This window comes from Triturus cristatus, chromosome 3_1 (assembly GCF_964204655.1).
Source record: "Triturus cristatus chromosome 3_1, aTriCri1.1, whole genome shotgun sequence".
NCBI classification, from domain to species: domain Eukaryota; kingdom Metazoa; phylum Chordata; class Amphibia; order Caudata; family Salamandridae; genus Triturus; species Triturus cristatus.
Genome location: NC_140583.1, coordinates 225280217 through 225303915, shown reverse-complemented (window position 1 = coordinate 225303915; position 23699 = coordinate 225280217). Strand labels below are relative to the sequence as shown.

Sequence of the window (23699 nt, the reverse complement as noted above, 5' to 3'; positions counted from 1 at the left end):
TTGTGCTTCGCCTTACCTGACCCAGAGTGGGAAGACTTTGATCCCTAAGACTGATGGGGATGACTCCACGCACGGTCCCTCGACCTCCCTTGGGACCGGGACCTCGAACGCTGCGGAGTCGACTGCCAGGCCTTCAGCAGCTTTCGGGACCGCTCCCGCAAAGACTTTGGCGCCATGGCCCGGCAGTCTGGGTACGACTTGGGGTCGTGGTCGTGCCCCAGGCAGAAAAGACACACTTGGTGCAGGTCCGTCACTGACAGTCCTCGCAGGACTTAAAAGCGGGCATCCTAACTGCACCAGGAGTCGAAGACTCGATGAAAAATAGAGACAAAAAGGCCTCAAAAAGTCAGTAAAAAATTGACTGGGGGTTCCTGCTCTTCCCGGATCTGCGCTTGCTGGCACGGAAAAAGAAAGAACTGACGTCAGAGCTCGTGGGCGGCGTCTTAGTAGCGCCCACGACGTCATCTCGGCGACCACGACGCCAACGATGGACGCGGAGCCGCACGACGCCACCTACCGACGCGCAGGGGTACTGCTGATAAAAACTTTCCGGATCCAGTCTGACGCCTTGGGGTAATTCTAAGGTAAGAAATCTATCCCTATGTGTTTCTTTCAGATAGGACTGGTATTCTCTGCTGTAATGATCCTAAAGATCGTTTAGTGTCTATTTTAAGTGTCTTTATAGCTTGAAACGCATCATCAACATGTTTGCCAAGTAGCAAGTCACCGTGGTAATACATGGCTTAAATGCTACTCTGTACATCAGGTTGAAATGAAGCTGCTATTTGGTTCACATGCCCCCTTAGTAGTACTGCACCAGCCAATTATCCAATGCCAGTAGTGGAAACGTCCATTAAAGCATCAATAATTGCCGAGGAAGTTCTCTCACCTTCATGTAAAATGACTTTAGACTCCGATTTTACCTTTAGGTAGAAAATCTAGGTATGGCACAATATCAGACCATGTTTGCCTAATGTAATGAGCTAGGATTGCTAAGGCATTAGATGCTTTTATACTAGTAGATGCCATTGCAGGGAGTTTTTACGCCAATATTATCTAATCTTCTTCCTTACCTGCCCACAGGGTTAAAACACAGTTGAATTGGGGTAGAGGGTGGGGGGTAAGTTGGGATCCCAAATTGGCAAATTCATGTAGAGACTATGGAAAGAATAAATGAGAATGAGGTACCACCGGAAGAATAATTGAGAGGGAATGGGTGCTATCCATTGTCGGTTTTCCTTGTTTTGCACGGACAGATAACGGTTAAGGGTGAAAATATTTGACCAATCCATGTATTATGATTGTAAAAGAGAGCCATGGGAATCAGTGACACCCTCAAAATCTGCGTGTAAAATGTCTATGTGATATGTAAAAATGGCAATAAAGTTATTGGGGGGGAAAAAAAAACAATAGACATGTTGAGTTCAAAATTCTTTATTCAATTTCTTCTTTTGACAATCCATTCAGAAATGTAGTCAAAGTGTTTCGTTCTTGCGGACTTCTTCAGGGCTCTAACCAAATCTTTTCTTGAAGAGTAGGTAGAATATTCTGTTGCATTTATCGTCTTGTATGAAAATTGTTAGTAAAATCAGCTGATGTCATCCTCTTAGTTAAGGAGTGTGACTCTGTGAATACTGTATCAAATCGATAGTTTCAAAAATGTTCTGAGAGGTATCATGGCATCCAATACTCTAGTTTATAATTCCAATCAAGTTAGTGATGTCCTAGTGATGAATGACACGTTCCAATATATCTGTTCGCATGGCGTCCCGTGGTTTGGTTTGAAGTACTAGTAACCTTCAAACCACACCACGGGACACCATGCGAGCAGTCCTTCATCAATAGGACATCCCCCACTAGATTGGGTTTATAAATTGTAGTATTGGATGCCATGATACCTTCCAGAACATTTTTTGAACTATCGATTTTCCAACCGGGGTTTAATTGTATGGTTCCAACTAAAGTGTTTTATGGGTGAAAACAATCACAAATATGTTTGGGTCATGTTGCATGTTTTATTCTTACATTTGCCCCACAAAGAGGGGGTGTCCAAGAGTACAATGAAATCCCTAATACCTTTAAGAAAAGAGTTGAACTATAAAAAAAGCACAAATAAATGATATTGGAGAATTGTACAACACTATTTCATTAGGATATATAGAAGCTTGAAGTGCATTTCTGAAAGCTGTGGCTAATGTCCCTTTCACAGTTTAGTTTTAACTCTCTACTTATCTGTAATAAAAACAAGCTTCCTGTATGCAAGAACTATTGGCTTTGTCAATTTTTTCAGCCATGATGTACAGCAGAGTGGCTGTGTTTATGTATTGCTGGCGTTTTGAAGTGATATCATAATGCACTGAGTTACAGTTCATGTCAAGAATGGAAGGCCTAAAGTGAGGAGACGGCTTGAGGAGAACCACAAAAGACTTTGTTCTGAAGTGGGCAGAATAAGAAAGGGCTGAAGATAGATTTAGCCCTATTTGAAAGAGGAATTGCTCATGGACGTAGTAGTCAAACACATTCAAACCTCTAACGCAGAAGGAATATTTGTCAGGGAAGGGATTATGTCACCTTAATGTTCTCTCTCACTAAGGTCCATTAGTAATTTCTTCAAATAAATGATAGAACTAATAGCTACATAACAGGGATCAAAGACAGCAAATGCAAGCAAAATTACTACCACCGTGGCTTCTTTTCAAAGTATAAGTAGCACACAGCTTGAAAAATGAACCCTTGAATTAGTGATGTCAGACTAAATCAGGAGAAAAAAAAATTCTGAGAGTAACAAAATGTGACATGACATTCCTTTATGCAACAAAAAAGGATTTAAAGTAAGACAGAAAATGCAAAAAAAAAAACATAGTAGGAAAAAGATACTGAAAACCATTGCAACGAAGGTCTCAAAATACGGAGTGTTCAAAGATCCTCCCATACAAGATGCAGAAATACCAAAACTAAGGAGTAGAATCTGGTGTGCGGTATGCTGACTTGCCTTTCATCTAGAGGAACCTACTTAAGCGGAGCGAGTATGGGTGACCTGATGGGCTACTTCATGCTCTACTAGCCCATCTGGTCACAGCACGAAGCATAACTTTGTTTAGCACCAGGTGAATCTTTGGAATACACAGAAGATTTACATACTAGCTTGAAATCTTCAGAATTTAGAGGTATTGCATCTCAAAGAACTCTGCTGCAATTGATTGAGAATTAGTACACTCAATTAAGGTTGTGGTTACTGGTTTAACCTATAATAGTATCTTACTATATAGCATCCATAGTTTCAATATTCATCTTTAGAACAAGGAAATCAAACATCACTGGACCCAACTAAACTTAAACAGCTTGCATCCTTATCATACAATTATTACTACAAATTGACATGGTAACCTATAGCGATGGAACCTTAATAACAACAGTGTAACTTTTCACCTTAGAAGGCTCAGAGGCATTGCTCCAGGAGATTCAGTAGCTGGTACCGTCTCAGTGTCAGTCACAGGAGTCGTAGCAGTGGTGGTGTCCTCCAAGGAGCTGCTCATGAAAGAAGTAGTGCTAGATGCTGATGGGCTGGTAGTCACTGGTGTTTGTGCCTGCTGAACATGATCATTTTCATCGGTTTGCGGGTCTACCTCTGGTAAAAATACATATAAAAAAAATATAACATGCAGCACCACAAGCAACAATGTTCAAACTTAAAAGCAAAAACACAGATTGTACAACGTAACTTCAGCACTCTAAACTCCCCTTAGCTACTCGTTTTATTGCTAGAGGTGATGATCTCTAGTGCACATCTGTGTGAGCACGAAATCTGGATACATATCTTTGTTTTAAACTCTTTTTATTATAGTTTGTATAGCATAACACTTTTCTGACAGTGTTTCTAACTGCAATCCCTCACCTTGTGAAAATCCCCAGGCAGGTGCAAGACTGAATCCTGAAACTAGTGCAACAGCTACCCTGAAAGTTACATTCTTCACCTGAGTTGCAACTCCATACCGCCTGAGGACATAACAACATGGAGCCACATAAAGGCCAATCTCTGTGCACAAACATGAGTTCTTCTGTTTCTGCACCCAAGGACTAGGATCTGAAGCTTGGGTTTTAGAGATTTTGGCTTTCAACACATTTTCAAATTCTTCTTGAAAACTCTTGCAGTGTGCCTGGCTGTCACCCCTAAGACACCATGTTTTAAGGTGCATACATGTGCCAGAAACCAATGTAGATGACTAAGCCTCATGGCATCTGCTTATAGTGCCTAGGATCAGGCATTTTTCTTTTAGTTTTCAGAGCTTGATATTAGCATTGTTTGGTCAGCAGTACTTGATTCATTATTACACAAGTCATACAAACATTAACAATCTACTGTCAGATCAAAACTGGAAGGAGGTTAATTCGCATTACATCTCTCTGGGATAGAAATCGGTAACATTCTTTTGAGCAGTGCTTTCTCATTACAGCTCTACCTTGAAAACAAGCACAACTAGCTAGCCTCGGGATCAAGCATGATTTTAAACTGTGCGACAAGAGTTCCTTGATGAACTTCAAGGCCATCATGGACAGAGAGGTCTAGCCTCTGCGTCTCAGAATACAATAAGTGGGGCAGATCTTGGTTAAGGTCGTTCTTGTCGGGTAGATTGTAGGTGAAACCGAAAGACAAAACTAGGGCAAGTCATGGAAGAAACACAAGAAGCATGACCAAAGATACTAGACATCCAGGCTCTTACAATTCTGGAGGAGATGGCGCAGTTCGCAGCTGTGACACCAGCCTGTACCTTTGTGTCTGATTCCATTCCATCAATAGACCTGATGTGCCTACAGTTTACTGGGCTGCAAGCTAGTACCAATCCTATAAGAAATAGTCATACCTACCAAACACCACAGATGTCTCCATGTAAGACCAGGCTGCAGTCTTCCACATGAAGTTGACTCAATTGCTATCTATAGCTAGTAGATCAGAGGTAGTAGGAGCAGTAGGATGGGTGATTCTTGCCCCTGTTGACAGACAAAGTAACCAGCAGGAAGTTGGGCCTAAGAAAGGCAGGCTCCATAGGTGGAGCTTTAAATAGTTTTCCTTATCACAGGAGACACAATCTGGCAGCATGAAGACTGAATTGCAATTCCAGGATACCCGACCTTAATGATAACTTGTTACTTGGTGCAGGAGTGTGCTCATAAGTCTCCAAAATAAAATATGTCTGGACTGGAGTGGAAGATTCAAGGATCTTCGTGGTTATACTGAAAGAAGAAATGTCATCCCATCGAGAGGGTTTCAAAGCACAATGAAGATTCATCTGGAGGGGGTACTGCAGGCGGGCATCTCAAGAAGACTTGCAAGAAAACCAAAATTAAAAGTATGTACCACAAAAAGTATAATATATTCTGAGAACACACATTTATGGATGAAATCCCTTGTGGGCCGTTTATTTCATATAGTAGAATCAACGTGGGTAAAGAAATAATGGCACCTTAATGGTAAAGATCTTCTCAAGGTTGACAGACACCTCTACAGAGAACATCTTGAGGAAGATACTATTAACACTGAAAATGAGTCTCCTTATGGCACATAAATGTCAAACATCACCAGTGATTTTAGGATAATGATCTCAACATTCTTGAAAATAGAGACTTTAATGTTGAATGGAAGAAGGTTGAGGCCAAAGATGGAAATAGGAACGCTTTCAGGTGGAAAATGCAGCATATCGAAGGACATTTTTGTAGATATAGATAGATTGTCTTCCCTCCCTTCCTTTTTTTTTTAGATCTGTAATAAAAGATCCTTTATTTATTTTCATCCGGCATTTTGGTAGCTTGACACAAATGTTGGAATTCATGCTGCTTCAGTGGGGGCAAATACTAATTCCAGTATCAACTACTAAAATATAAAATGTACTTAATTGGATATTTGTAATCCACACCAACTAGCTAGCGTCCCTCACTTTCCTGTGAACTGGTATAGACTTCATGAAATCTAGTTTTCTATAAGCATATCACAAAGAGCTAATGGTTATGAAAACAAATAGCAATTCTGCATTTAAGATCCTGCAAAAATATCATAGCTGACATACTTCTTTTCACAGTTAGTCAAACCAGCCATGTTGCTAAAAATACTAACTGTTCAGAGCAGATTTCTTTTTATTTACTCTGGCAACAAAGGGAATTAGATCTTTTACTTTCTTAAGACTTGGTAATAGACATGTTGCTCACTGATACACTAGTAAAACACAGACATACATATGGCTTTTTAAAGGTTAACGTAAATCTTAACTAAAGGCAATCTAAGCAAATAGTTAACTTCAGTGCAGCATGTATTTAGAACAGTAGAATAAAGCCCAAAACTGGTCTTTTCTGCCTCCAAGCACCTTTCAGTCACAATTGCTGTGGTAAAAGACTGCTAATATTTTAAATAAAGGTTCAGGAGTCAAGGAGACAGAAAACCTTACATTTATGGTCAGCTCATTTGATCCAGTGCTTGTACATTCTCCTTCAAAAAAGGCTGGGAATAAATCAACTTGAAAAGAACACATCACTTCAAAAGAATATAAGTGCTATGTGCTTGAAAATATGGTCATACTCCTAAACGTCACCTCGTGATCTAAAGTTGTTTCAAATTGCCACATTCAGTTGCTACATGATTTTCTAGCATGCAAGAATGCAGTATAGTATATGCTGTTCTGATGGATACTTCTATATGCAGATACCTTCTGAATATCCCAGGCATAAGTTTGGAAAGGGAATATTTTCAATTTCTCTCCCACACTGGTGGGGGGGGTGGGCAGCTCAATCCGGAGATTGCCTGCCGCGCCCTGTGACATCACTGGAGCCATAAACCGCCATCACCTCATTCATCAATGTAAGGGAATAGAAAACTTAAGAAAAAGAGAAAACACGAATCCAGATGACTTTCTAGAAGAAGCAAATCACAGAGGCCTCCAACTTCTCTTCCGAAGTCGACCAATGGCAACCAGGTGAAAATGATCCAGCTCTCAATTGATGCTGTTGAATACAATGGGCCTGGCTCCAGTGTCTCTATCTGGCCCAGTGCAGGCTCCAGCCTGTGTTCTACCTATGCCGCCGAATCCAAGGCCCCAGTCTCAGCTCCCATTCCCACAGTTTCCAACCCCTGGGAGGGATCCATCACTATTTCTGGAGGTCATGTTTAGTATCTTCAGCAGGGCTATGATCCCCTCTGGCGTGCCAACTGACCCCATGGGACAGGCGGCATACTCCCTGTGAGGTTTTCTGGCTCCCTGATAGCAGGCGACCTTTACGCCCTTTCTGGTGTTGCCTCAAGTGTCCTGGGCACCTACAAAACCAACAGCTATGTAACTTATTCCAGCTTCACCTCCTTCAATGTCTAAACACAACAGATCTCCAGTGCTGCAGTCAACTCTAACAGAGACGCACATGACGCCAACAGGCGCAACAAAAGACTCCGCCAGACCCGCTACCAACCCCCACATGCAGACATCTTGCCTATCATTCCTCATCTTTCTAGGAGGGAAGCACAGAAGCCTATAGAAGAAGAGATTTTTCCTTCTGGAAAGAAGATCACTAATGGACTTACCATTTGATAGGTCTCATCTCTTTGGTACTACAGAGGACTCGGCAGTTGAAAGACTCAGACAGAAAAGCACAGCTAGATCCCTTGGAATCTATGTATTAATACAAATGTAATACTCCCTAGGGGTCTAGTACAACCTTCTCCTTTCAAGGGTTGCCAACAATATTCTACTCAACAACAACAGCAGACAAACAACCCTCTACAGGTGTGACAGAGTAAAGCAATGTGCCCCTCCCCTTCTTCTCTTCTTCCTCAATCTGTTTGCCAGCCACAACTGGAAATCAGCCCTGGTTTTGCCTTATCAGTGCACACACTACCCATTATAGACAGCTACCTGCCTTGCCCACAAGCGTGAAGGGCTATCACTTCAGACCTTTGGGTTTTGCTAATTGTGGAAAGGGTGAATTCCATACCCTTCCAACAACCTCCACCACCTCCCATCTCTCCTCGACCAGATGAACTCCTGTAAGACCATCTGCACATCGTTCAACAGGAAGTTCAATCCTTGCTCAAACATGACGCAGTGGAGTTGGTTCTAGAGCAGGAACAGGGTCGAAGCTGTTACTCAAACTTCTTGACCCCCAACACAGACGGCAGTCTCTGTCCGACTACAGACCCCACGTTTTTAACTTTTTGCTCAAAAATGAAAAAGTCATAAAGCTTTCTGTAGCTCAAGTTCTGCAGCTGTTTGAAGAATACAGGAAGGTGTTGGGCGACCTGCAGGATGCTTGTTTCCACATCTCTCTTCTTCATTCACACAGGAAGTTCCTTTACTTCACAGTCAGATCTAAAGATTACCAGTTTGGGGTCCTTCTGTTTGACCTAATTTCTTCACAAAGGTATTAGTGGTGGTGGCAGTCCATTTTAGAAGGGCTGGAATCCTAGTAATCCCTTACCTGGATGACTGGCTCATCAAAGCCAGCACTCCGGAGATGGTGTCTTGGCACTTGCAGGCGACAACCATATTGTTGTTGACCTGGGGTTTTCAATCAGCAGGCCCAAATCACACCTGGTGCCCTCTCAGCGCAAGCGGTTCAGAGGCAAAGTACTAGACACCAATTTAAGTTGATCCTTCCCTTCTCTTTAGAGAGTTAAAGATACTCAGGCTATGACTCCAATGTTTCACAATGGAGTGATCATTCCAGTCCTGATGGTCTTACGCATGCTCTGTCTGCTAGCCTCTGCATTCTGCTGGTCACCCATTCCCACTGTCACATGAGAGTCCTGCAGTGGAGCCTCCGTAGGTAGTAGTTCCAAAACAACAGAGATCTAAAAGCCTGTATCAAGATCTCCAGGGACACATCGATAAAGATGGTGTGAGCAGCAACCTTTCTCAGGGAAAGATGTTTTACCCTCTCTTCCAGTGACAACAGTGATCATGATTGCCTCTGCTCTAGGGTGGCAAGCTCATCTGGAGGAAGGGGAGATCAGAGACCTCTGGTCACCAGACGTAACACTTGTTAAGCATAAATCTGTTGGAATACAGGCCAAATGTCTGGCTCTCAAGGCCCTCCTCCCCTTCTTTTGCAAACAGGGAGGAGTGAATTTGCATCTTCTATGCAGAGACTCTACGATTCTGGTCCTGGGCTCAGGACCATCAGATTTGCTTGGTAGTAAATCACCTGGTAGAAGTACCAAATGTGAAAGCAGGCATTCTCAGCCAGCATCATCATGCCAACCATGAGTGGTGCCCTCACCCAGAAAGTTCAGTCCATCTACCAATTGTCGGGGATGTAGGAAGCTGGCTCTGTACAGTAAGGTATAGTGTGCAGAGTCCAGTGGATCCCCAGCGGCTTTACAGAGGCTAAAGGACAAGTTACTTACCTTCTGTAATGCCTTATCTGGTAGTGACATGATCTAGCCGCAGATTCCATACCATTGTACTTCCCAGGCGTCAGACTGGATCCAGAAGATTTTTCTTGAGCAATGCCCTTGAGCGACGATAGGTGGCGTTGGTCGACTCGGCGTGGCGTCGTCGGCGTTGTCTCCGTCATCATGACTTCCGTGTCGTCCATATAGGCGCCAATTCCGCGCGCTGACGTCAGTACTTTTCACAACTTTTCACGCCTGAAGCATGGAGCAATAAAGTTGACTAAAAGTGGTGTGTTTAGACAACTAAGGACCTGAAGGGGAACAGCCCAGACAGTAAGAACTGATCCACACTGCGGTTAGGATTGGTGGGTCGGTATGGAATCTGCAGCTAGATCATGTTTCTACCAGATAAGGCGTTACCGAAGGTAAGTAACTTGTCCAACTGATAGAGACATCTAGCCACTGATTCCCTACCTTCGAACAGATACCCAAGCAATACCAACTCTGGAGGAGGGACTGTGGAAAGGTTTAAACCAGAAAGTCCTGTAGGACCAAAACAGCCAAACAGGCCTTCCCTACGGACCGGATTGTCCAGGCAATTATGCTTGGCAAACGTGTGCAGGGATGCCCACGTAGCCACCTGGTAGATGTCAAGGACCCGGACACCATGCTGGAGAGCCATGGTGGCTGGCTTAGCTCTGGTAGAATGAGCTCTGAGGCTTTCAGGAGGCTGTTTTCTTGCCAGAGCGTAACAGATCTTAATGCAGAGGATAACCCATCGGGAGATGGTCCTCTTCTGCACAGCACATGCTTTCCTTGCTCCAATGTACCCCACAAAGAGTTGGTTGTCCAAATTAAACTCTTCAGTGTGCTCAAGGTAGAACGATAACGCTCTTTTGGGGTCTAGACGGTGGAGACGTTCTTCCTTAGAATGATGCGGAAGAGCATTGAAGGTGGGTCTAGGTAAACAGGTGTCACTACTTCAGGCAAAAAAGAAGCCCTAGTGTGGAGCACTACCTTGTCTGGGAAGACGGTCAGGTAAGGAGGCTGATAAGAGAGTGCCTCAACTCACTCACCCTCCTGGCAGAAATTATTGCCACTACAAAGGGTGTCTTGATGGTGAGGAGCCGGATGGGGCAATTGTGCAGAGGCTCGAATGGTGCACAAATTAAATGAGTGAAGATCAAGTTAAGGTCCCACTGGGGCATGATGAAAGTTAAAGGTTGGAAACTAATGTGTAAGCCCCTTCAGGAATGCAAGTACAATAGGAGACTTGAATAGTGATGGTTGGTCTAGCTGTCACGTCCTTCCCCCGGCGTTGTGTTTGGCGTGCTGAATGGACTGCCCATGCGCGAGCCTACACCACCGAGGACCCATCAAGGAGGGTCAGCGGTCTAGTGGTTCGACGTGACCCGCCTTGAACCAATGAGCGAGGACTTCCGGGAGCACGGCTATTTTACCCGCGAAGCCACAGAACTCTGGGCTTCGTATTAACGTCCCGAGCCTACGCAGGAGCGTGGCTCGATCTGCAACCGGACTCTCGTCCGGACCGCGCAAGGGCGCCATCAACCGCTGGATTTGCCGAAGCTCCAAGTAAGACTTCCCGCTACACGCACTTTCCTTCGTTTCATTCTCCATTGCGCCGGAGCGCAGTTCGAGACTTCCCCGACCCGTGTGACTCACGGGGTCGCTTTCTCCCTCAGCTCAAGCGCGAGACAGGCCTGTCTCAGGGCATCTCGGCGCCGGAGCGCTACCTCTAGTTCGTGGGGTTCCAGAACAAACCCACCTCCTCCACCTCCTCACGTCTTTGCACCACACGCCCTCCACTCGGATGCTGACAGGACTTTTGTCAGTCCGGGAAAAGAGCAGTGTTGCCTGGACCTTCTTACAGTCTCCTCGTTGCCAGAGACTTACAAAAGCACTTTACCACAGGTGTTTATCCATCTCCCGCTATTTGTTCTGTCTGTCTGGATTGTCTATGTGTGAGGTGTGTCTGATATCCCTGTGCTTCCTCTTCCAGGTCACGTCCATCACCATATTCCGGTGTGAGTCCACGAGCTCTTCCCCAGCCGTCCTCAAGGCCTCTGGCTCCTCTGGCTACCTCCCCCGGTTCCCTGGTGGTCCTAGGTAGTACTCACCCTATCTGGGGGGGCTAGGGGTACTGGAGGGGGTTGTCCACGTCGTCCCTGCGGAATCATCCCACGCCGCTAACAGTGACTAACGGTAAGCAGTGTGGGGTTCTGACACTAGCAACCGTAGAAAGGCTGGAATGTAACCCTTCAGAGTGCCTAGAGCAGAGCCCTGCTGGCCAAGAGACAGGATGAATAGGAGAATGTTATAAAGGGAGGTAGACAAAAGGTCGATAGACAGTTCTGTACAATATTTACAAAATGTTTGTCATTGGCAGACTTATATCAACTTAGTGGAGGGGCGCCTGGCTGACACAATAACATTGCATACTACTGGAGGAAGGTTATATGCAGTCAACTGACGCCGCTCAATCTCCACGCAAGGAGGCGGAGGGTTGACAGGTTCAGGTGGAGAACCCTCCCCTGCTGTTGTGACAGAAGATCCTCCAAAATGTCAGCCTGATCGGAGGATCGATGCTCATTTGCAGAAGCTTGGACAACCAAACTGTCCAAGAATGACTTGTGCCCAGTTGCTCCTGATGTTCTTGAGCCATCTGGACAGAAGTGGTATGGGCGGGAAGGTGGAAAGGAGGACTTTGCTCCACTCAAGATGAAAAGCATAACAGAGTAAAAGCCGCCTTGGAAACTCCAATGTGCACAACTGCTGACATTGCGCATTCGACAGAGGTGAACAGATCGAAAGCAAGGCTCTCCCCACCACTGAAAGAATCCTTGTATCACCTCTGGATGGAGACTCCACTCGTGATCTGCTAGGCACCAATGGCTGAGTTTGTCCGCCCTGGCGTTTAGAGAACCGGCCAGGTGTTGAACCACCAGGGATCTGCTCTTCTGTTCCAGCCAAGTCCAGAGATGCAGGGCCTCTTGACAGAGGGTCCACGACCCCAACCAGCACTGCTTGTTGCAGTACCACATGGCAGTGGTGTTGTCTGTGAAAACCTGAACTAGCCTTCCCTTGAGGGATGGTAAGAAGGCTTTCAGTGCCTATCGGATCGCACGAACCTCCAACAGGTTGATGTGGAGCCCAGCTTCTGCTGTAGACCAGAGTGCTCTGATCTTCACCTCCCCAGATGACCGCCCCATCCAAGGAGTGACACATCCATCAACACTGAGATCTGGGTTGGGAAGGGAAAAGTGTCTGCCTTTGACCCATTCACGGTTTGTCAGCCACCACTGCCGATCTTGCGCTGTGCCCTCAGAGACCTAGACTGGGTCAGTGATGTTTCCTCGATGCTGCACCCGTTGGAATTTCAGGTCCCACTGCAGAGCCCGTATGTACTATCTCACATGATTCCCTAGCAGGATGCAGGAGGCCATGAGGCCCAGCAGCCTCAGAGTCAGTCTCACCGAAATACAGGATAGAGGCTGAAGCATCAGTATCATAGCCAGAATATCCTGGACTCATGGTTTGGGAGGATAGGCCAGAAACTGCACTGTGTCCAAAACAGCTGCGATAAAAGAGAGTGTCTGGGAAGAAGTCAGGAGTGACTTCGGCATATTGATAGTGAACCCCATGAATGCATGACGTTTGCCGGACTGTCTGGGACGAGCCGCCTTCAACGGCCAGTCTTCGAGATAGGGGTAGACTGGAACCCCTGATCTCCACGGATGGACTGCAACTTACGCCATCACCCTGTTGACACCCGAGGGGCACTGGTGAAGCCGAAGGGGAGCACAGCAAACCGAAAGTGCTTGTGGCCCCAGTAAACCGTAGTTAGCCATGATTGGCAGGCAGGACGGGAATATGGACGTAAGCGTCCTGCAAGTCCAGAGCTACCATCCAGTCTCCCGGGCAGAGTCTGCCTGAGCCAGAGAGAGCATCTTGAATGTCTCTTTTTTGAGGAAGTATTGGAGGGTCCCAAGGTCGAGGAATAGCAACCACAGCCTACTTCTGGCATCGGAACCCTCTCTACGGCTCCCATGGCCAAGAGAGTTTGAATTCCTGTGAAGTAAAGCAAGGTGATCTTCCATCAGCCGATTGTATGTAGGAGGCATGGAGGGAGGGGTAGTTTTAAAAGGGAGGGAGAAACCCATTCAGACTATCTGTAGAACCCACCTGTCCGAGGTGATGGCATATCCTGCCACCAACTGGCCGCCCACGATCTGGCAGGATCGGACAAGGAGGTTTTGAGGTGGAGGAAGGAGAGTGGTTTTTGGCCTGACCTGACCTCTGGCCGCCCAACTCATTAAGTCGAGTTTGTACAACTTGTGCAGCCCTCTGGCAAGGATATGGCTGGCGCAGCTAGAAGCCCCTTCTGTAACCACGAAAGGAGCGAAAGGCAGATGCAGGACAGGATGACACAGAAAGGCTCAAGGAATTTGCTGTAGCCGCGACTCCTTGAAGTGCTCTAGTGCTGCGTACGCCCCATCCCTGAAGAGACGGGAGACATCAAAGAGCATAAGGTTGGCTTGGACATCCAGAGAGAAGCCAGACGTTCTCAGACAGGCATGGAGCCTAACAGGCACTGTTGAGGATATCGCTCTGCTCAGCGAGTCTGTCGTGTCAAGGCAACAGCAGATGGTAAACTTCACTGCATCTCTCCCATCTGCAACAGCTTGGTCGAGGACAGCCCAGGTCTCCTCTGGGACATGTGTCAGCATGTGCGCAACCGTCTCCCATAACGAATGGGAGTAACAGCCCAAGAGGCATGCTGTGTTTCTGTAACGCCCTGAACGTCTCAGGATCGTTTAACAGACACGACAATGAGGACGCAACCACTTGTGAAGGGTTAGTTCTTTTAATGAAGGCAAATAAAATACAAAGAACAAACAAAAGTTATAGTCACTGGAATCCTCCAGGCTAAGTACGTTACCAGCCCACAGCACGGATGGTCCTAACCGTCCTCTGCATATACGCCGATCCCGGCGTATGCCAACAGAGGGCAGAAATGAAATGGCCGACAATGCCAATCGGTAGGCTGTGAGGGGCACGAAGAGTGTTGGGGAGAATCGAGGAGTCAGGGAAACACCCAGCCGGGGTCTCTACCTGAAGGGAGCAGCCGCTCAACCTCTTCCTCAGACTGCACCGGAACGCGGAGTCACCTCCTGGTGATGCGTCACCGATACCCCAATCACAAGCAAGAAGACTGAACCGAGAGCAGCCGCTCGATCGATCCTGTGGACTTCCGAGTCTGTAACGCGGCAAACACCTCCTGGTGTGCGTTACAGCTGGCAGTCTCTGGTCGGGCTGGGAGTTACGACTCCAACCAGCAAAAGCGCCACTGCGCTTGGACTCAGCCGAGTCAAAAAACGAAGCTCAATGGTTGACCGGTAGAGCTTCCGGGTCCTTCACAGGTGACGATGGGGCAAGACACGGCCCAGGGAGTAACGACTCGACCTACCTCCGTTCTTGCCTTACTGGAGCACCACTCCTGAACACTGCTCTTCACGAAGCAGGTACGTCGGTGTAAACACAATATCCGACAGCCTTGTACCTCCCGGTTCCTCCCTTTATAGGGCGTGTTTTCCTTGAGTTATGTAACAGCTCTCCTGTTTACATAAGGGCGTGTTTCCCTTGAGTTATGTAACAGCTCTCCTGTTTACATAAGGGCGTGTTTCCCTTGAGTTATGTAACAGCTCTCCTGTTTACATAAGGGCGTGTTTCCCTTGAGTTATGTAACAGCTCTCCTGTTTACATAAGGGCGTGTTTCCCTTGTATGACAGGAATTCTTGACAGTTTCCCGACCGCAATGATAGGCTAATGGGAGGTAATATTTTCCTTCTGGAGCTATCCAGCCTTTTGGATTCCCTATCCGGGGGTGCGGAAGGGAACACACCACACGAGGTAGAGGCTTGAGCCACCAAGCTCTGTGGAGTTGGGTGAAATGTGAGGAAAGCTGGGTTGGCCGGTGCAGGGCAGTGGCAGCGGGCGACTGTTCTACTCACAGGAGCCCTTTTGCTGGACTTGGACCACGTGCCAAGAAGAACATCAGTTAAGGTCTCAATAAATGGCAGCAAGCATTCCGAAGTGGAGACGCCAGGCTGCAGGACCTCTGTCAAAACATTGGTCTTGACCACCCCGGTAGGAAGCAGCAGGTCCAAGACCTTCGCAGCCCTACATACCACCATGGCAAAGGAAGTGCTCTCCTCTGTAGGCAGGTTAGGGGGGGAAGCATGCCAGCTTTGGAGAGGTACCCAAGCCACTGGCATCACCCAGTTCCTCATACCAGTCCATTTCTTCAGTGAAATGCAGGACTTCTAAGCGGTTCTGCATTCCCTACCCAATCTTCCTCCAATCCTATCTCTTCAAAATAAGGCTGAGGATGCAACAGAGTCCGAGGGCTTTGTCGGCACCGGCATCAGTAGACGGCCTGCTGGCTCCATATTGTCGGGGATGAGCATGGGGCTCACGCAGTGTCGCACGTGGTGTCTGGAAAGGTCGAGAAGGTGTGACCAGCACCAGTCTGGATCCGGAACAGATCAATGAAGAGCCACCAGCGCAGAACCCCATGGAACTCCTGCGCTGCCTAAGGGGGCCGAAGGCACATGGGCAGGGTCAGACTGCTCATAAATGGCACACATGGTGTCATAAAATTCTTTCAATTGGGTGAGAACCGCTCCCAGCCCCAAAAAGGGAGGGAAACGCGGAGCCGACCCCAGCACACGTTCCTCAGAACGAGGTCTTGCACGTCGAGACTCCTCTGCTGCGTCCAGTGACGGGCGGGGTGACGTCAAAGCGCACCTTGACTTCTTGTGTTTTTTGTGGTGCTTCTTACCCGACCCCTTCAATGGCTTTGAATGAGAGGATGAAGACTTGGATCCCCCGGAGTGGTGCTCGGACCTTCCTCTTGACCGAGACCGGGAAGTGGAATGAGACCTCTGCAGAGACCTCCAAGGCGCCTGATGCTGGGCCACAAGCAGCTTTTGGGACTGCTCCATCAAAGCTTTAGGTGCCATGGCCCGGCAGTCGCAGTACGACTTCGGGTCGTGGTTGCGCTCCAGGCACCAAAGACACACAAGGTGGGGATCTGTGACCCACATGGCGCAGTGACAGTTTGAATTCCAAGGTCTTTTTAGACATGATGGAATATATATTGTGGCCCACCGCAGTGATCTTAACGGTAACGGTAAGCGCGCAGGCACAACATCCAACATCCAAAAGAATCAAGTCTTACCAGAGTACAGTGGCAATGGGGTGTCCAACAAAACACTCCTCCCTCGACTCACTTCCCAGCGCGAAAAGTCAAAAGAAACACTCCTCCCTCACACACTTCCCAGCATGAACAAAGAAACTCCTCCTTCTTGTAACAACACCAAACAAGGACTGTGGAGATTCCTTGCAGATGTCAGTGTTGGCACTTCACAAATAGGCTCAGGGGACTCCTCCTACGAGTTGCTCCACAGACTTGTAAACAGGTGATGCAGCCGGTTGGTGGAAACACGCAAGCGGTCCACTTTGCACGGACACAGGGAACACTTGAGGCCCAAATCCGCTAGTGACACAAACTCTGGGGACTCCTCACACCTGTTGCTACACTAGCACTGAGGGCTTGTGTGGTGAACAAATGTAAGTCCACTCCAGGTAGTATCTTTATATACATTTATATCAGGTTAAGATCTTGAGCAGAGCCCCACCAGGAGCAGCTTTCCTGCTGCTCAGCCCATTATCCCAACTGACAAACTCCACTCAGCCAACATTCCACAGCATCATCCACTCCAACATTCCACACCACACTCACATTGGCTGAGCAGCAGGTACAACACTTCTCCCTTCCTCATATTAAACAAAACACAATGCAATGAACCAAGTGAAAAGCACATTAAAGAGAAAATAACATGCACAAAAAAAATCTAGAACGGTACATTTGCAAAGACATGAGAAAATATTGCGACAAAAAAGCTTAATAGGTCTGTCAAGAAATAACGGGGGGATAACGGATCTGCGCTGGCTGGTGAGGAAAGAAAACAACTGACATCAGCGTGCTGAGGTGGCACCTATATTGACGACACGGACGTCACGATGACTGAGACTAGGACGCCGACGTCACGCAATGTCAACCAACGCCACCTATTGGTGTGCAGGGGTACTGCTCAAGAAAAATCTTCTGGTTCCAATCTGACGCCTGGGAAGTTCAAAAGTAAGTCGCTTTTTGGAGCAAGTTTGTTTGAGGGCTGCAGACAGGCCGGTAGGGCTGCGGCCAAGTCAGTTGTCGTCTGGAGTCTTCACTGCTGCATTGCTCTTCGGTCCTTCTTCTTTAGGTCGCCAGCAATCTGGGGATCAAGGTTCAGGGTTGCCCTAAATACTCAATTTAGGGGTGTTACAGGTACGGGGTAGTGGCCAATGGTCTACTTACCTTTAGGGTTACTACACTGTAGGAAAGTAGGATCTGCTTTTATAATCACCCCCACTTTTTGATGGTGTCGATATGTTTTTCTGACTTGTCTGACTGGGCTCCTGCTAATCAGGACCCTAGTCTCTGTGCTTCTTCCCTAAATTGAAAGTGTGGGCCTAGTGTTGAAAATCACTAGGGCTGCAATGTGCACTGCTTTGAGATCTTTTAGATCATTTAATACATTTTTTCATAAACGATTTTCAAAAAAACATATACATTGTTGTGAAAAAAACAATGAAATATTTCGTGCAAATAACGTTGTCAATGAATATATACACACATATACATTTGATAAACGCTTATTTCAAACAGGACAAGCTTATTTTAACACCCAATGCATTTCGGGACGTTTCTGTCCCTTCGTCAGGGGTAAGCTGTAGGAGAAAAAAGGAGAGTTTCAGGATCTGCGTGTAGCGAGATCGTAACGTTTCAGAGAAACTGTGGTGAAAAGTGCTCCCTACACCACAGTGCCTAGTGTGCTCAAGGAAAGGTATACGATACCTTTGAAGATTTCATAAGAGTTTCTAGATTTCACGTGTTCACACTCTGAAGAAACAATATCATTTGTAATAAGAAAAACAGGTTCCACATGTTAAACCGCGAGCTATTTGAAACCACAAAAGTCACACTGCGTACCTGTTGTGTAGTGTTCTATGTCTTTAGTTGGGTCGTGATCTAAAAACTAATGGAAAAATGGTGTAAACTACAGAGGAAAAACAATAATAATTGCTAACTGTCAACCGCATGGCTAAGAATCAAGGCTCACCTATTCCAATTCGTATATATGAAGACCCGAGGGGGAGCCGGCCGTGGCATATGGAACGTCTGGAAAATGAAAAAGGTTTGACGGTTATCTCAAGTTTAAGGGTGATTAAAATGTCTGGGATTCCGAGGGAAACAATGCGGTGGGCTTACCGAGTCGAGAAATAGAGGAACCGCGTCTCAAATCGCTGGTGTTCTCAAAGTTGCGTGTACTTCCTGGTTTGTGTACGCCGGGATTTCCTGCATGACAACGCAGGAAATGGATATGGAAAAAAGACTAACGGATGAATTGCTAAAGGGATCGACGTCGATAATATAAACAATGCGTTCTTGAATATATATAACAAGAACAAAGATGTTAAAAATTCTCGAGATGTGTCTATCCTATGTGTATAAGTAAAATTCCGAAAAAATCCCTAATATGGAATGTTAAGCCTAAACGAAAGTGTGTGAATCCCAAAAATAAAAATAAATATAAAATAAAATAAAAAATAATAAAAATTGCTTAACAGAAAGGTATACGATGTCCAAAGTGTTTAGTTGGGATGAAAGAAATTTCTGATGAGTGAAGCACATCTTAGGAAAAAAAACGTATGATACAACATGTCTTATCACATAATCACAATAAAGAGATAATATACATCAACAAAACAATAAAATCATTCTGCGTTGAAACAGTAGTATGTACTGGTTGTGTGAGATGTGGTACTAGTGTGATTTTTGTATATCCAAGTTATGTGGCTTAACATAGGTGTGGAGCCCGGCAGGGACTGAATAGATTATAGGAAGCAAGCCATCTCAAACTTGTCATTAAGCCCATGGGGGCTTAGAGTTTTAAGCTTTTTAATCCAAAATGCTTCCCTTTGTAATAAGTATTTTGAATTGTCGCGATCTGGAAGTTTTGATATTTCTTCAATAATCTGGAATTTTAATTGGGCAATTTGATGTCGTGCTTCTTCCCAATGTGTTGCAATGCTTGAGGTGGTATTTTTAGTGCGTATTTTACTTTTGTGTTCCGTTAATCGGACTTTCATTTTTCTCTCGGTTTTTCCAACGTACAACAGTCCGCATGGACATTTGATGGTGTAGACGACATTTTCAGAGTTTCATGTTGTGCTGCAATGTATCTTTATTTCTTGTCCAGTAGATGGGTGTAGTAGAATGTCTCCTGTAATTGCGTTGTTACAATGAGTGCAGTTCCAGCATTTTTGTAGGCCTTGCTTATCCCTCGATTCCAAAGTAATCGGTGGTTTCTTTTTGCTAGAAAGGATTTCTTTGAGATTTTTTGCTCTTGTGTGTGCAAACAATGGTTTATCCATGAATAAACCTTTGAAATCTATTTCCAATTTTAACAAATCCCAATGTTTATTGATGATTTTTTTAATGTTTGCTGATGCGGTGGAATATTTTGATACGAAGACTGTACGTGTGCTGGTTTCTTTGGGAGACTTTATGAGTAACTCATCACGTGAACGAGTTTTGACCTGGTTGAGTTGTTCTGTTAGTAAGTTCTCAGGATACCCTCTGTCTATGTAATTTTTGGTTTGTTGTTGCCAAGTGGATTAAAATTGGATAAACATCGAACAGGGCGAAATTCACACAAGTGTGTACAAAAAACCAACGGATAAGAACAATGCCTTACTGTTTAGCAGTTTTCATCCTCCTACTCTGATTCGGAACCTTCCAATCTCTCAGTTTCTGAGAACGAAACGCATTTCTTCAATTAAAACAATGTGTGAATCCACTTGGCAACAACAAACCAAAAATTACATAGACAGAGGGTATCCTGAGAACTTACTAACAGAACAACTCAACAAGGTCAAAACTCGTTCACGTGATGAGTTACTCATAAAGTCTCCCAAAGAAACCAGCACACGTACAGTCTTCGTATCAAAATATTCCACCGCATCAGCAAACATTAAAAAAATCATCAATAAACATTGGGATTTGTTAAAATTGGAAATAGATTTCAAAGGTTTATTCATGGATAAACCATTGTTTGCACACACAAGAGCAAAAAATCTCAAAGAAATCCTTTCTAGCAAAAAGAAACCACCGATTACTTTGGAATCGAGGGATAAGCAAGGCCTACAAAAATGCTGGAACTGCACTCATTGTAACAACTCATTGTAACAACGCAATTACAGGAGACATTCTACTACACCCATCTACTGGACAAAAAATAAAGATACATTGCAGCACAACATGCAACTCTGAAAATGTCGTCTACACCATCAAATGTCCATGTGGGGGGAGGAGCCTAGCGCGCAACCAAGATGGCCGCGTAGGTGCGAGGCTCCCGAGGACCTCCGCGACCTCCTGAATTAATCCTGGCTATATCCTGTCCTTGTTGAGGGGACTGTGTCTGTGAACCCGAGCTGAGGCGACACTCGTTTTCCGTTTTCGAATCGGACCCCGGACACCGGTGGGAGCACCGATCGAAGGTTGCGGCCTTCTCCGCGCCGGCCCCCCGGATTGGAGTAGTGGGGCGACCCGGGGACAAAGCGAACAACAGCGGCGGGCAGGGCTGGGCGACTCGCGTACCCCGCGCTTTCACTTTCGCTTTTGCGCCCCCCTTGCCCTCAAGCGAGGTAGGGTTGCGGAGCGGGGTGCGGTGGTGTGGCCTTGTCCAGGTGCCCGGCTGACCCGCCGGCTGTGAGTCATCCTGCGGTCCAGTGGTCGCCCTCTTCCCCGGAACCCGTGAACTGGTTTAGCGGCCCTTTCGAGGAGATTGGCACGACGGTGGGAGAGCAGGCATGTCCACCAAACAAGATGGCGACCGGGCGAAGATGAAGACGACCCGCCGTGGCCCGGCGCATCAATCCAACAGTATGGACCGCTACACCCTCCAGAAGGGATCTCCGGAGGCATCGCGCGCATCCCCGGCGGGCCCGACTGAGGCGTCTGCTCAGCCAGTGGATCTGACCCTCCGGGACGTCATGGGCGCCATCGCCGAGATGAAGGCCTCGGTGGACCAGCGCTTCGACACCCTAGCGCAAAAGATAGACTCGGTCCTTGTGGATGTGAGCCTTGTGAGGGCTGACTTGTCCAAAACAAACGACCGGGTCGATTCCCTGGCCCACACCACAACGAGCCTCATGACAGATGTGGTGGCCCTCCAAAAGGAGGTGCGCCGGCTTGGCCAGGCGAGCGCCCTGATGGACCGTCGATTGGAGGATTCTGAGGGTCGGGCCCAGAGGAATAACGTTCGCATTGTGGGGGTGCCGGAGGGACGAGAGGCGGAGGCGGCAGATCTTTTTGTGGAAGAATTGATCCTTACCCATCTCCAGCCCCGGGGGCTGAGTAAGCTTTTTGCGGTGGAACGTGCCCACCGGGTCCCTGGGGGCAGACCTAAGGCCGGTGCCCCGCCGCGGCCTCTCATTGCCCGGATTTTTAACTTTCGGGACAGAGACGCTATCCTGCAGACCTCCAGGCAACAGGGACCGGTCAAGCTTGATAACATGGACGTGCATTTCTACCCTGACTTTACTCCGGCGGTCCAAAAGCAGAGACTGAGTTTTCTCGGAGTTAAACGTCGCCTACGGGACCTGAACCTTAAGTACTCAATGCTTTTTCCAGCTAAGCTAAGGGTGGAGGTGGATGGTCGCACGCACTTTTTTGACCGACCCGAGGCGGCTGGGGACTGGTTGGACACTCTGCCTGGGGATCGGGGCCGAGGGGGTGCGGTTGGCGGGGAGGGCCCACCGGATCAGAACTGAGGGGTGAATAATAGGCCTTGCTCTGGACAACATTCCTTTACCATTTACTGATCGTGTATGTTCCCCTCCTATGGAGGTCGTACGGGGTCTATTGGGGGCTTCCCTCCTCCTCTGGGGGACTAGTTAGTTTTTCAGCTATGGGGCGACAGGCACACTGCACTTTGGGGGGGCTGTCTGGGCTCATGCAGGGGTGCAGGGAGGGGGGAGTTCTGTTGGGATGGGGGGGTGGGGGGGGTGTGTTGTTTGTTTGCACCGCAAGGCAAACCCTTTACTGTATTGTTGCTCTCGAGATGCTCTGTGGGGGACGACTGATTGCTTCTACGTATGATGGGGGGTAGGGATTTGACTGTGTTGTCATGGAATGTTAACGGCCTGGGGGACAGGATTAAGCGTGGTGTGGTCCTGCAGTACCTGAAACGTATTTCACCAGATGTTGTCTTCCTGCAGGAGACACACCTTATAGGTAACTCCTTTCATGCCATGAATCGGCAGGGCTATCGTTTGGTGGCCCACTCGGGCTTCACCTCGGGCTCGCGGGGGGTGGGTATCATGATCAAGAACTCGCTCCCGTTGGAGATTGATGAGGTGCGCCATGACGAGAGGGGACGATACACTGTCCTGGTGGGTAGAATGGAGGGTAGAGTGTTTGTTTTTATATCAGTGTACGTTCCGCCTGGGTTACAATCTACTACATTTGCGGACCTGGGGCGCCTTCTCCTAGACCTTCCGGGTGGTCTGCTGGTGGTTGGGGGGGACTTTAATGCGGTAGCTTCTGGGTCTATGGATCGTCATCCCCCTAGGGACCTCCCCCGGGCACAGGCGTGGCTGTCCGGCCTTTTAGATACATTAGGACTGGTGGATTGCTGGCGACTAAAGCATCCCGCGCAGCTGCAATACACCTTCCACTCGGGTGCCCATGGTAGCCTTTCGCGGCTTGATTACATCCTTGTCCCTGCGGCCTATGCCGGGAGGGTGGGAGAGGTGTGCCATCTGGCGCGGGGTATTTCAGATCACTCCCCATTACTGTTACATTTCGATGTCTTCCCGAGGGGGGAGGGCAGGGTGGCCCCAATCAATGCTTGGTACTTGCGCGACCCCACTATTCGTGCTGACTTGATCAAATCCCTGCAGCGATACTTTGATGAGAATGTGGGGTCTGTCCCTTCGGCCATCTCCCTGTGGGAGGCTTTTAAGGTAGTTCTCAGAGGGGAGGCCCTCTCCTTTATCTCCCATGCCCGGAGGCGCGAGCGGGAGGAAGTAACCCGGGTGGAGGCCGAAATTGCGGAACTAGAGGGTGACCTGGGGAGCGGGGTGACGGATGCCAAATTGCATGTTCTACACCTCAAGCGGGCGGCCTATAGGGCCCTCG

General features: G+C 47.3%; 1 protein-coding gene across 8 annotated transcripts in view; it reads right to left on the bottom strand.

Annotated features, from left to right (window-relative positions):
- Window positions 1-23699, bottom strand: part of HERC1 (HECT and RLD domain containing E3 ubiquitin protein ligase family member 1) — a 1817725-nt gene that overhangs the window by 974491 nt on the left and 819535 nt on the right. For all 8 annotated transcript variants that reach the window (XM_085643727.1, XM_085643730.1, XM_085643731.1 and 5 more), the window contains one exon: window positions 3430-3628. In XM_085643727.1, the coding sequence (XP_085499853.1) occupies window positions 3430-3628 (199 nt within the window). The remainder of the gene's footprint in view (window positions 1-3429; window positions 3629-23699) is intronic.